The sequence below is a fragment of the Anser brachyrhynchus genome, assembly GCF_964034855.1.
Source record: "Anser brachyrhynchus genome assembly, chromosome: 17".
NCBI classification, from domain to species: domain Eukaryota; kingdom Metazoa; phylum Chordata; class Aves; order Anseriformes; family Anatidae; genus Anser; species Anser brachyrhynchus.
Window position 1 is genome coordinate 3,619,021 of NC_137710.1, and position 14,027 is coordinate 3,633,047.

The following is a 14,027-nucleotide window of genomic DNA, read 5'->3' on the forward strand; positions in this document are numbered from 1 at the left end:
ATTCGGTATCAACTGATTTCCTGTTATATACAAATGCATGTAGAGGAAAAATGTAATAATTTAGAGAATGTGCTAGTGGCAAAACACTTTGAGATAGATATAAAAGCAGGATAGCACATTAGGCTACTGAGAGGGGAAGATATAAGGTGGGCTGTGACGGCAATGGAAGTTTGGGGTGACGCAGTCAGGTCTGGTACTCGGTCCCCAAGCGACCTGCAGCTCCTCACGCTCCTGCTCTGTCTCGCTGGAGGTTTTCCCTCCCGTGTGCCCACACCCTGCGCCCGCCCTGCCTCAGCCAGCCCTGCCAGCCCTGCCAGCCCGAGGTGACCGGGGCCTGCTCACACGCACCGCGTTCGGGTTGCGCCCGTCAGGCACCTGAGGACACCTGAGGAGAACCCGGGGTGCGGCGACTTGGGGGGCTCGCTGAAACGCGTAAATATTTCTCAAGGAAGCCGGTTTGTGCTTAGTGTGTAAACGTTACGGGGCTAATCGCAGCAGCCAGTCACGAACTCGAGCGCAGCCGCCTGTCCTGACGGGGAGCTCTCCGGGCTTCCCCGGGGCCGTCCTGACCGTTACCGCCCCCCCCCCATCCCGGGGTCGCCTCAGCGCCTCAGGCCCCGCGCTCCCGCCCGCGCCGCCCGGTTGCCAGGCGACGCCCCCCCTCCCTCAGCCAACGCCGCTCCTCTGCTCTCCGATAGGCCCACCTTCCCCGCCGCGCGCTGATTGGCTCCCCCCTCCTCCTCTCCGCGCCCCTCTCCGTCCTCATTGGCCGCTCCGAGCGCAGGCCCCGCCCCCTCCCCTCCCCGCTCTCCCCCACCCCATCCTCCCTTCCCTTTGTCCCTCCCCGGCCGCCGTCTCCCCGGCCCGTACGTGGCAGCGCCGCGGCGGCGCCCAATGAGCGTCGGCCCCGTGCCCCCGGAAGCGGCGTGGCTCGCGACCGGAAGCGCCGTCCCCTCTTCCTGCCGCCCCGCCGCTGGGCTCCGCCATGTCGGCGCTGCGGGCGGTGCTGGCGCTGCTGGCCGCGCTGGGCGCCCCGGCCGCCGCCTACTTCGTCAGCATCGACGCGCACGCCGAGGAGTGCTTCCTGGAGCGGGTGCCGTCCGGCACCAAGATGGGGCTCATCTTCGAGGTGGCGGAGGGCGGCTTCCTCGACATCGACGTGGAGGTGAGGCCCGGGCCTGCCCGCGCGGGGGGCGCGCTGAGGCGAGGAGCCGGGCCGGGGGGGGCTGGGGGGGGGCTGCCGGGCGGCGGGGGGCTGCCTGCGGCCCGGCTGCGTGCCCGCCCGGCGCTGCTCGGTGAGGGGTTTTCCTCTGTAAAGCGTTAAAATCTGTAGCGGAGTAACGAACGGGAGTTGCTCTCGTCACGGTGGAGGGCGCGTCGCTGCTGGCCTGGAGTAACGTCAAGGCGAGAGAGCTGTTGGGGAAATTGAGCGTAATGCTTTAAATTTGCCCGTTGGCCCGAAGCAGGAAATAGGAAGCTGCGAAACCCCGCTTGGTTATCGCCGGTGGGAGCTCAGCAGCTGGGCCTGGTGGCCTGCTGGGATGGGAGACGTCAGGCCGCGGCGAGCCCGAACGTCCGCTGCTCTGGCCATGTCAGAGAAGGCAGTTGCAGCAGTGCACAGTATTGTAGTCAAAGCAGTGTTGACATACTGCAGTATACCCTTTCTTCTTTCTATTTTTCTTCAAGCAGCAGAGATAAGGTTTTCTCCGCAGTTGTTAATTTGGCTAACGGCCAGCCTTGTGGCCAGCGTTGCAGCCAGCGTACCTCTCCCTTGTTGAGTGCCTCTTATCTTGAGGACAGATGGCCAGTAACCTCAGCCAGAGGGCGAGGCTTTTACGTGGCTCGCCTTACTGGGAGTGCTTTAGAGATTCCTGTGCAGAAGAACGCAGCATTGCTTTGGGTCGGGGGAAGGAAAATACAAAGAATGTCAGGCCAGTCAGAGCAGGGGTGCTGTTGGTGAATCTGACTGGATAGCTTCAGGGTATGCATGTGGTCTGTAGTGATGCATTTTAAAGCACTGTATGTTAAATAAAATGTATGATATTTTGTTTTCCCCGTCCAGATTACAGGGCCTGATAATAAAGGGATTTATAAAGGCGATCGAGAGTCCAGTGGAAAATACACATTTGCTGCCCACATGGATGGAACTTACAAGTTTTGCTTTAGTAACAGAATGTCCACTATGACCCCCAAGATAGTGATGTTCACAATTGATATCGGGGAAGCTCCAAAAGGGCAAGATATGGAGACAGAAGGTGAGGAAGACTCCTGGAAAGAAATTAGCTCCGGCTTGTGAGCTTTTCCGTGCATGCATGACTCGTGAACTTGCCTGGGATTCTCAGAATTCCCGTTTCTTCAGGCGGTCTAGTTAGCTGTCCTCTTGCACAGCTAGAACGGATACGGATGTTTTTAGACCTCGTGACCCAACTTAATGCAGAATCACCAGGGAATCTCTTGGCCATCTGCAGAAACTAATGCTCTCATCCTTTAGTCTTTTCATCAGTCTCATTCTCTGATTTCTAGTTTGCTCAGCAGTACGTAGATTACCACATGCGTTAGTTGAGCTCTTTGATAAATGTGCTAATTAAAAAAAGCTCTTAGCCGTGTAAGTTACTGTTTTATCTGCAGCCTTTTGTCCTGTACTTGTGTTCATCTCTTACACTTTTCTCTAGGTGGTGGAGATACCTGGGATGGTATGTGTCCTGATTTTTGAAAGCTCATTAGCATCTTGTCTTTTGCAAGTGTTTATTCACTAACAGCTAATGTTTGCTTTTTCTCTGTAATGTTTGTTTGTAGCATGAGAATGCCTTTTTTTAATAAACTACATAAAAGGTCTGATTCTGAGCAATGCTGAGCACCTGCAAGCTTCCACCGAGGCGTTTATGTACTTAGCAGCTCTTGGGATCAGGTCCTTCAGCTGGCCGTGACGGTTTGTCTTCAGGTGGTTACTTGTGGCTAATGGAAGACCTGATTAGGAGGAGTTTTCGGGGGAACTGAACTAAAACAATGAACATCCAGGAATGTTAAATATTTTAGACAGTGTTTACTTTCACTGAAACTCGTGTTGGATAATCAAGGGCTTTTGGAAGCAACAAATTCCATCTCGGTTATGAGTTAGCAATAACGTTACAAGAAAACTTCAAACTTGTCATTTGCTGTAAAATAAACCTTTGGGTATAAAAATCGCTAACTGAAGCTAGAAAGAAGAGAAGCCTTGTTTTCTGTTTTAGCAAGCAAATAACGGTGTGCCTTGAGTGCTTGATAGCTCTTGACAAAACTTAACATGTTCCTAACTTGAACTTTTTATAAGTCTAAGTTAAATCTTTTTATTGAGTCTGAAGAGACACTGTAAATATGCATTGTAAAGAATATTAATACAGCTTTATTTTTTAAAGCAAACACTTTCCCTTGAGTGTGCTTCTAGTGGGTTTAAACAATCCCTGCAGCTGTGGTTTCTTCTCTTACTAATAACTGCACGCATTGCAGTGACCAGTTGGCCACGAAAATAAGGCATTTACAATATTAGCAAAGTGAGTGTGGTTTAGACATCTATTTAGGTTTTAATTATAGCTTGTATGAGTGTTATTCTGTCCATGGAATGACTGCTTGAACTTCCCTTGGTGCTAGAAAACGTTGAAAATCACTTACATCGTTCATAATTTTTATAAGTGGACAGTTCTTTGAGCATGAAGGTGTTTAAAGGACTCTGTGATCGGCAGGGCACTAAACCTCGGGTCTGTGATCTGTCCATGTGCTGAATTATCTCAAGCTAATTTCCTGTCATTATTAGTTTATTTTCCTATTCTTCTGCTTTCATGGCGTACCAGAACCCGAGGCCGGTTCCTGCCCTCTGCCAGGCCCCTTTGGCAACGTTTCTGCTGAATGCCGTGCTTCAGCTAAACAGGAGGATCACAAGATGTGCCACTGCTTCAGAAAGTCATCTCGTTTTGCCAGCATCATGATCTTAAGCTAATTCCTCAGTTGTTCTATTTTTGCAAGCTTAACAACTAGAAAAGACTGTTATGTTAAGATAACTTGCTTGGAATATATTGGAAGGTATTTGCAAAATAGCTAATGGTATGGTGCTGAGCTTGTGCTCTTATGGAGAGCTATGTCCAGATGGGATACAAGCAGGCTGTGCTGCCTGACCTGGGTGTCCTCTGCCACCTAGCTGGATGCAGAGAAAGGTGTTTTCTCACTTGTTAAATACCGTGGAGGTGTGTTAGGAAATGTGGCGATACGATAACAAAACCTTATTGTGCTGTGAGGCTGGGAAGTGCAGTCGTACGGATTGCATTTCTCAGAACTTCCCCTGTGACAGGAAGCTAATTACAGCTGTTCATATGTTCTAACAAACTGGTTTTTGAGTCAATAACAGACTTTCTTCTGAAATTATTCTGCAGCTCATCAGAACAAGCTAGAAGAGATGATTAACGAGTTAGCAGTGGCCATGACAGCCGTAAAGCATGAACAGGAGTACATGGAAGTTCGTGAGAGAATACATAGAGCAAGTATGTGTCTTTGACTTAAATGCCTTGTCCCCTCTCGAATGGATTTTAAATCTATTTTTTTAGGTTCAAGTTCATAGCAGCTTTTTCATGTTACTAAAAAGAATTCAGAACAAGTTCTGAAAGTTCTGCCAATATGGTAAAGAACATGATTGACACTTGCTATCTTCTTTAATTGAGCTTGTCTCACGTAATGAAGGTTGTTATGCAAAATAATCTTTGCTTAATTGGTGTAAATTCTGTAGTTCTTTGAATGTCTTACTCATGAAGATAGCAGTAAAGGTATGGTTCCTAGCACTGGACTAGGACTGTGGTTCCTAGTGCCTGTCAAGAATGAAGGGCGGATGTTTTTAATGTGGACATACAGCATTATGTTACAACACCGGCCTCTCAATGCTTTGAACCTATGATTATTTCCAGTTTTATGACCGTTTTTTCTTTTGTTACTAACGGTCTGACTTAAAGTGCCGAACCTTTTAGAACCAGAGATAATGAACCTTTAGAGATCTGCAGTTCCCCTCTTGACTTTGAGACCTTAAAACGTGGCTGTTGCTTGAAGCAGCAGGTGGCATCTGGTTGGCAGTTACATGCCTCTGTCGGCCTCTTTGAAGGTGGGCAGAATACAGACAGATGTTGCAGTTTGTGTCCAAAGGTGAGGTTAACATCTGCTTGCCTAGCATAGGTTGAGCTATTCAGAAAAATAAGCCCCTGAGCTCTCATCCATAAGACTGCAGAGTCTCAGAGCACTTGTACTGACCCGATACAAATATCAGTGATGTAACTGGAAGTTTACGTGCAATTGTTCAGTTCCTATGACTAAATAAAATATATTTGTTTGTTTTAAACTGTTGTTTATTTTTTTCCCCAACAGTTAATGACAACACAAACAGCAGAGTGGTCCTCTGGTCATTCTTTGAAGCTCTTGTACTAGTTGCCATGACACTGGGACAAATCTACTATCTGAAGAGGTTTTTTGAAGTCCGAAGAGTTGTTTAAGAGTACTGTTCCTGGTCCTGGATTTCAGTTCACTATCTACCAACCATCCTGGTCACAAAAAAAAAAAGTCATTTAGTTTCTAAACCCTCTTTACTGAACTGTAAAACTTATTTGCTTACGTTCCTTCCTAGTTAAAAATGAATTGTTTTTATATATCTTCTGTAGCAAAAGCTATGCTGAAATCTCATCACTTGATTGGCATATTTTTTTCACTTCAGTCTGCCTAGTCTGTACGCTAAGCGAGGTCCAAGCAAGCTGCAAACGCTGTAACTCAACTGTAGTAACAAGCAATGTCGGTGTCTTTTCTAACTTTCTGTTTTCATAAGTACTTGCAGTTCTGTCTAGGGAAAACGGTACAAGGCCCTAATGTGACTTGCATTTTTCACATCTTTAACCCTGCAGTAGGTGTTACGAAATTGAAAGAGTCCCTTCTTCACGTGTAGAAACTGCCAAGGAGGAGCGATTGGAACTTTATTCTGAGGAACTTTATTCTGATAATGAATGGAAGACAGCTGACAACTTCCACTCTAGTATGTATACCTGGTTAAAATTGAAAAGGAAGTCTTTAGTAACTGTCCCAAGTACTCCCAACTTATTTCTGAAGCTTTTTAATTCAGTAGTCAATATCAAAATACGTTCTCTCCTCTACCGAGTGTTCACCATATGGTTTTTAGTCTCTCACCGGTTTTATATCGAAGCCAATCGTGCAGTGTCTTGGCAAACAATAGTTGGCCCTTTGGTTTTTGCAGCTCCAAAGCTCAGACTGTTGGTGCTATTGCAGAATGCAGTAGTGTTCAGGAAATCTGGATTCCAGATGCCAAAGGGTTAATGATTCTGGGGGTTTATTGCGATGCTATGCAGCCCTTGTATTTAAGTTAAGTGGCAGTCTGCCATTATCTGGTCATAATTAGCATAATGCTAAATACTGGTGTGTTTTCTTTTCCAGGCACATGTAGATTTGTTTTTGTATAAAGTTACTTTCCTTGGTATCTGATGATTGGTTTAAAATTAAAGCAGCGTCTGGTGTGGGTGCTGAGCCAGGATTATGTTGTGACTGATGTACATTAGTTGTAATCATTTTTGGGGTGGGGGGGGGGACCTTTTCCAGGGGGGAGCCTCTACAAGTTACACACAGCAGTTTTGTACAATTAATTTAAAATTTGTTACAGGTTTTCATGTTCCAGGTAAAGATTTTTCAACCTCGGGCAAACACTTGCAGCAGTTCTTCAGCAAGGTGGCTGTTACACCTTATTGCAACTGTTGTGTGCCAATATTTTTGTGTAAAACACTCAAATTGAATTCTAAGATGTACATTTAAAATTGCTTGTGAATCTACATATGACCCAGGTTCGATAAAATAAACAAATTCTTTAAAAAAAGAAAAAGAAACAAGAAAGCTTGTCTCTTTCTTCTTTGACCCTGCGAGGGGCTGCTTGGCACGTGAATTTTTTTTTTCATGAAATATTTATTTGGGTGTTGGGAATTTGTTAGGCTGCTGCCTTTGCGTTGAAGGAAGGAGACATAATTGTACGCTGGCGTTGGTGCTACTGGGCTCTGGCACTGCAGGGCCTCCAGCAGTGCCTTAATGGGCGATTTCCCGAAAAAAGGGGATTTTTTTTGTGGTGCTTGAGCGGCCGCCGTGGGGCATCGCGCAGGGCCGGAACCAAAGCGCCGCGCCGCGTGTTTCCGGGGGGGGCCCCGCCGCTGCCGGACGCTGTGGGGGGGGGCCGGGGCCTGGCGGCGGGAGCGGCCCGAGATGGAGGCGGTGACGGAGGGGCGCTGGGAGGCGCTGCCCGTGGCGCTCAGCCCCGGCGTGCTGCGGGCGCTGCGGGGCCTCGGCTTCGCCAGCATGACCCCGGTGCAGGTGAGGGGGGAGCCCCGGCCCCGGGGCTGGGCCTCGGGGGGGAGGAAGGGGGGCTCCGGGCCGTGTGAGCGCTGTGCGGGCCCTCTGCCGGGGCACCGGGCTCGGTCGCAGCCCTGAAGCCTCCCCTCAGGTTTTGCCCTCGGGTGTCCCCTCGCTCGGATGGCTTCTAGAGAGCTCTGGTGGCTCCTGGGGGAAATCTGGGCTCTGTGAGATTTACTTCCAGCAGAGCAGGTTGAACCGTTGGTGTGCTGTTTCTCTTCTAGTCCGCAACCATTCCGCTCTTCATGAGTAACAAAGATGTTGCTGCGGAAGCGGTGAGTGTTGTGAACCGGGGGAGCCTCTTGGTTTTCTCGGTTTGTCTCTGGGGCTAACGAAGGGCTGATTCTCCTTCCGATTTCACAGGTAACAGGCAGCGGCAAAACCTTAGCCTTTGTAATTCCCATCCTAGAAATTCTTCTCAGACGGGAACAAAAATTGAAAAAAATGCAGGTAAGATTAAGTTGTTCGGTTCTGAATGGTTTACTCTGTTCTTATGATCCCTCAGTAAGATTGAGGAGCTCAGTGAAAGCACCAGTCAGTCAAACTGAATACATGTAAAGTGACCATGTGCTCAGCTCACGTATACCAAGAACAACAAACTGTGTAAAAATTGAAAACAAATACTGGGTTGCTTTCTTTGCACTTACCTTACAATGGACAATTTTCCCACAGTCTCTCTTCTATTTGGTTGCTTTCCATAAATTCCTTTTGTCTTCTTGTGCAGGTTGGAGCTATAATTATCACACCGACAAGAGAATTAGCTATTCAAATTGATGAGGTATTATCGCACTTCACAAAACACTTCCCCATGTTTAGGTGGGTGAACTTCAGGCTTTTTGTGATCTCTGTTCCCTTTCCTTTGGACTTCTGTCATTTGTAAACTTGCAAAATTCAAAGATGACCTAAATCTTTCTGTTCTCTTGTTTTAGTCAGATTCTTTTAATAGGTGGTAGGAATCCCATGGAAGATGTTGAAAAATTTAAAGAACACGGGTAAGTTGATTGTCTGTAATTTTTACCAGTGCCTTGCAACTGTGGTTTTCTCCTTGTCATTAAAACTTACAAATTATGAATTTGGGTCTTGCTGGTGGTAAAATTTGGTGGTTCTGCATAAAAATGTTGGGTATATGGTAAAGAAATTGTGGATTCTTGAGTGGGACGCGCCATCCTGAGACGGTAATGAGACGACAGGAAAGGCTCATATATGAAATTGGTACCATTTACATGCTGTCCTGGTAAATCACAGCGTACAGCGTGGTGAATTGAAAAACTGTCTTCACCGACAGGTTTTCAGTTCCTTCTTTTTTGTAAACATTGTACTAGCAGTAGAGTCTGACGAGATTGAGTCTGTGTTGTATAATTTTCTGGAACTGATGCTTGGTTTTGATGTTTGGTGCTGATACTGATGGGGAACCTTTGGAGCAATTGTATTTGCTGCTGGCTTTTTCGTGGAGGCACCAAATATTTCTTCTAGCTAACGGTTGCTTTCCATAGTCGATGTTCTAAACTTTTACTGCTGCAGATAGCGTGCTTTCTCCTGAGGGCTTTTTCTCCCATCAACGTACTGTCTGAGAGGTCCTGAAATAGGAATACAGTGGGAAATAGCACAGAAATTGTTTTATTGAAGAGTGCAGATTTGTGCTGTGTTAATCCTAGCAGTTCCTCCGAAGTCTTTACCTTGCGTGGTTACAAAATTGCTGTATGTCCTTAACCCAAACAGCGGGAACATCATTGTAGCAACGCCAGGCCGCTTGGAGGATCTGTTCAGAAGAAAAGCAGATGGGCTGGATCTCGCAAGCTGTGTGAAGTCTCTTGATGTGTTGGTGTTAGATGAAGCAGACAGACTTCTCGATATGGGCTTTGAATCAAGGTATTCAAATAATAAACTCCAGTTATATTTCTGAATTTTTAAATGAGTTTGTATGTGATTGATGTGAATGAGCCTGGCCTACAACAACCTCTGAAACGAGATTTGTTCCGTTTTGGTCTTTTACCTCTCTTGGCTCTGCAGACTACATAAAGCAGTTGCTAAGAGGGGAAGAGAATCAGGAAAGGGTGGTTCCTTGATGAGTACAGAGTTTAAGATTTCTTTTTTTGTGATGTATGTTAGCATGTACTCATTTAAGGATTGGTATTTACACAGTATAATGACTTGAAACACTGTAACAAATAAACTCTGACATCCTTTTTCTCTTTCTTGAAAAGTTACGATGATTAACTGAATAGAAGAGGCTGTAGAGTTGGCGCTCAGTAGTAAAAACTATTTCGTTTATGAACTCATAGTTCCAGTGATTAAACTTCTTTCTGAGGAAGATCTTGGGACATTTATGTTTTACATGTGCTTACTTGCAGTTTAAATGCCATCCTGGACTTTTTACCCAAGCAGAGACGGACAGGTCTCTTCTCAGCAACTCAGACTCAAGAGGTGGAGAACCTGGTGAGAGCAGGTCTCCGGAATCCTGTCCGCATCTCGGTGAAAGAGAAGGGAGTGGCAGCAAGCAACACACAGAAAACTCCAACGCGCCTGGAGAACTACTACATGGTGAGAACTCTGTGCCTTGTGGTAGTTTGTTGCTCCCTTTCCCTTTTCCCTGGTTCCATCAACAGGTTTTTAAATCGTGGCCAGTTAATGGCCACATTAGCAGAGGAATCAGAAGTTTCAAAGACACAAAGCTCTTGCAAGTCCTCTGAAGATCAGTAACCATGATGGGGAAAAAAAAACCACTAAATTAGCAACTGGTAGGTCAGTTTGTATCATTTCCTTATGTATTTTTTTTCCTTTGCATCGTGTAGATATGCAAAGCAGACGAAAAGTTCAATCAGTTGGTGCACTTTCTTCGACAGCACAAACAGGAAAAACATCTAGTCTTTTTCAGGTAATTCCATGCAGGTTTTCTTGTGAAAACAGAGTGGTGTTTTATTACCTTAATTTCAAAACTCTGCCCTGTGTTGACAAGGACACAACTACTTTAAAAGTGTTTCATTTTAATAGCAGTCTTATAGAATATGCTAGTTTTATACATACTTTTAAAGTAAAATGTATATATGTTATATATGGTGATTAAAAAAAAAAGTACCTATTTTAAATAAAAATAGGCCAAAGTGGCTATTTTTGAAAGGGCTCAGACTGCTCTAGCTTGACTGCCTAAATCAGATAAAAAATACAACATAATCTTTTGCATTTCTGTCATCATCACAACAGCACATGTGCCTGTGTGGAATACTATGGGAAGGCTTTGGAGTCCTTAATTAAACAAGCAAAAATAATGTGCATTCATGGGAAGATGAAACACAAACGTAACAAGATTTTTACCGAGTTTCGGAAGCTCCCAGGGTAAGACCATACAAATAGGCTAAGCCAGCTAAAAGTAGTAGTACAGGATGTGGAATTGTGTCTGAAAATACGCTCTTCTCAAATGATGGTCTAATGAAAAAATGCTTTTTCTTCTTCCTAGCGGCATTTTAGTTTGCACTGATGTGATGGCCCGGGGCATAGACATTCCAGAGGTACACTGGGTTTTGCAATATGACCCACCTAGCAGTGCAAGGTACAACTTCAGATCTTAAGAACCTTTGCTTGTGCTCATGTTACTGTACTGTTTAGATACAATTTGAGAACACACAGCTGTGGAAAACGCGTTTACTTGTCGCCTGAAAATTGGTCTGAGTTTGTGCAAAATAATGCACGAACAAGGGAGGATCAAACATTGCAATTTTTATTGTAACTGCTGTGAAGTTAAATGGCTTTGTGTCTGTCGTACAGAAGTCAAACAGGTGGTCACCACTTGCATTTGTGTGAAGAGGCTTTCTGTTCTAAGGGTTAGTATGAGAATACCAAAGAACTAAAAAGGAGAAACACCAGGGTGAATGAGAGCAGAGAGTGGGTACAGAGCTCTTCAAGGAATGGTACATTGGAAGCTCACTTGAAAGGAGCTTTTCCATGTGTTTTAACTTCTATTGTCATAATTCCTGGTTGCTAAAATTATTCGTTTAGTTCAAAAATAACCAGCACTCTAGGTTTTCCATTCTGTTAGATTTGCCCTCTTGCTCACTAATGCTTTTGAGTCAGACTGAGCGTCTCCTATTAAATTAGCCCTGTTTTGTTTCAGTGCCTTTGTGCATCGGTGTGGTCGAACAGCACGGATTGGCAATGCCGGCAGCGCACTTGTATTTTTGCTTCCCATGGAAGAATCTTATGTTGACTTTCTCTCAATCAACCAAAAGGTTAGTAGACTTTTATTCTGTTAGGCAAGGGGACAGGCAAGCTCACCAGAACCTTACTGACAGTGATGATGAAATCCAAATTCATAGGGCTTAAGGTCATACGCATAGATCATGTTTTAGCAGAGTCACATAATTTAAAAAAAAAAAAAAAAAAAAAGACGAGCTGCTTATTAATCACCAAATTCAGCTGTTAGAATGCGATGGCTACCTGTGTTTTTTTAACTGAATCTTTGATAGGAACATGTGATGCATCGATTAGGGAAAGGTTTTTCTTTTCTAATGGTGTGTAGGTCGAGCATTTCCATAAGGCAGCACTGCCTTACACTGCTTCTGCCTCAGATCCTGCCACTACTGCTTTGTATGCTACACCCTCGGTGCTGCTGAAAAATGGCCAGAACAAATTTATTTTTAACTTGAATATTTTAACTTGAATTATTTGCTGGTCCTGCGTTTATGGGATTAATTGTATGCATTCTGTAGAGGCCTGCTAATGAGAACATAGCTTGATAAGGCATGAGATGAAGGTGTTGCCTTCTCTTGAGCTGTACTGTGTGAGCTCTTCTGCTGGGCTAGGATGATTGTTTGTGGGGCTGAACAGTGAACTGGAGTTTTAAAATGACACAGTAGAAGACGGAGAAGGGGGCTCAAAGCTTACTGAAGATTAACTGGGAAGAAGTGTGTGTTTGAAGTTTCACAGCACATTTTAAATCGTTCAGCTGAACTTTTCGTTTGAACTTTTTCTGTTTCTTTTTTGGTTTTCAGTGTCCCATGCAGGAAATGAAACCACAGAAAAATGTGTTGGATCTTCTTCCAAAACTGAAGTCTATGGCCCTGGCTGACAGGGCAGTGTTTGAGAAAGGGATGAAAGCATTTGTGTCTTACATCCAGGCTTATGCCAAACACGAGTGTAATCTGATCTTCCGAATAAAAGGTAATTCACAGCAGGGCTGGTCTCTTTTACTGTTCTTCAGAAGACAGTGTTTGATTTGGCAAAAAAAACATAGTAGTGTTATTCAGCAGCTACAACTGCCCATTCCTGTTCTCAAAGTTACTTCCTGCAGCATCAGATTCTGACAAAACTCCTATTTTCTCAAGCAATTCAGACAAAACATTTAATTAGCAAGTTTGACTAAAACAGACATAAGCGCAAGTGCGACTTAGCATTGTTACTAGTATAAAGTATAGAATTCAAGATAACTTTAAAAGTCACAGAAAAAAATAACTTATTATCCAGGAGGAAACTGACTTTATAAACTTTATTTTAACAGATCTGGATTTTGCTAGTCTTGCCAAAGGTTTTGCCTTGTTAAAAATGCCGAAGATGCCTGAACTAAGAGGAAAATGTTTTCCAGACTTTACTCCAGTCACTGTTGATACAGACTCCATTCCATTTAAGGATAAAAATAGAGAAAAACAGAGACAAAAACAACTAGAACAACAAAGAAAGGAAAGACAGGAAAGTGGGGGAAAAAAGAAATTCATAAAGAACAAACCCTGGTCAAAGCAGAAAGCCAAAAAGGAGAAGAAAAAGAAAGCAACAGCAAAAAGGAAACGTGAAGAGGTAAACCGTGCCCGTTCTATTAAGCTACATGTCGTTGCTATAGCATAGGTGCGTACTTTCAAAAGGCAGGGAGCAATGGGATTTTAGTCTGACGTAAGTGAGATGCACTGCAGAATTACAGACTGAAAATTAACTTTCTAGGCCCTTGACAGGCAAAGCACAAAAATAAAAAGCACAGAAGCTTTTCAGAACCAAACACAAAACCAACTTACTAATGCTAGTGAATAATGCTGCCAGAATAGGCTGCATGGGTTTTTCCTTTTAAGAGGTCCAGCAGCACTTAATTGGACAGTACTTCGTTGTTGTTATTGCTTTTTTAATTCTCAATAGGTGGAACAGAATTAGAATGTTTCCTAGGTAGAACCTGAATATTATTTCGTGCTTGGATACTCCTGGCAAAGTCTGGGTTGTAAAATTCTGTTGTGTTCAGATGTATAGAATGAATGTGGTTTGGTGTTGAATTTAATTGTTTGTTTTTCAACTGCCAACAGGGCTCTGATGTTGACGATGAGGAGATGGAAGAGTTGCTGAATGACACAAGACTCTTGAAAAGATTAAGAAAGGGGAAAATTAGTGAAGAAGAGTTTGAGAAGAGACTAACAGGCACCCAAAGCAAAGTGAAAGCAGAAACTGTTGCTGACTTAGAGTCTGAATGTTGACAGTTATTCTAACCAGACTTTTATGTTGATGCTGCCTATTTCAATAAAACTGTATATTTATAACAAAATAATGATGCAGAGAGCAGAACTGATCTAATTTCTTCATAAAGAGAGCTGACAGGTTTCTTTTTTCAGGTACGTACCACAGATCAGCAAGTGACACCATACCTCAGAATG

General features: G+C 44.3%; 2 protein-coding genes across 3 annotated transcripts; both read left to right on the top strand.

The window, feature by feature from the left end:
• Positions 1-925: 925 nt before the first annotated feature.
• TMED2 (transmembrane p24 trafficking protein 2) lies at positions 926-6,900 on the top strand. 2 transcript variants are annotated; one of them, XM_080560221.1, is made up of 4 exons: positions 926-1,165; positions 2,063-2,255; positions 4,404-4,511; positions 5,380-6,900. In XM_080560221.1, exons 1-4 carry the CDS (start codon positions 986-988, stop codon positions 5,502-5,504), a joined length of 606 nt encoding a protein of 201 aa, XP_080416347.1. In that variant the 5' UTR covers positions 926-985; the 3' UTR covers positions 5,505-6,900. The 2 variants fall into 2 exon arrangements, with proteins under 2 accessions (XP_080416347.1, XP_080416348.1); XM_080560222.1 differs by lacking the exons at positions 4,404-4,511; positions 5,380-6,900 and adding an exon at positions 2,673-4,385 and having other exon boundaries at positions 938-1,165.
• A 294-nt stretch (positions 6,901-7,194) lies between these two features.
• DDX55 (DEAD-box helicase 55) lies at positions 7,195-13,918 on the top strand. Its single transcript, XM_080560182.1, has 14 exons — positions 7,195-7,368; positions 7,632-7,682; positions 7,771-7,857; positions 8,132-8,223; positions 8,337-8,399; positions 9,127-9,276; positions 9,759-9,948; positions 10,200-10,282; positions 10,609-10,740; positions 10,862-10,954; positions 11,516-11,630; positions 12,393-12,561; positions 12,899-13,191; positions 13,683-13,918. The coding sequence occupies exons 1-14, from the start codon at positions 7,261-7,263 to the stop codon at positions 13,848-13,850; spliced, it is 1,794 nt and encodes a 597-aa protein (XP_080416308.1). The 5' UTR covers positions 7,195-7,260; the 3' UTR covers positions 13,851-13,918.
• The last annotated feature ends 109 nt before the right edge of the window (positions 13,919-14,027 follow it).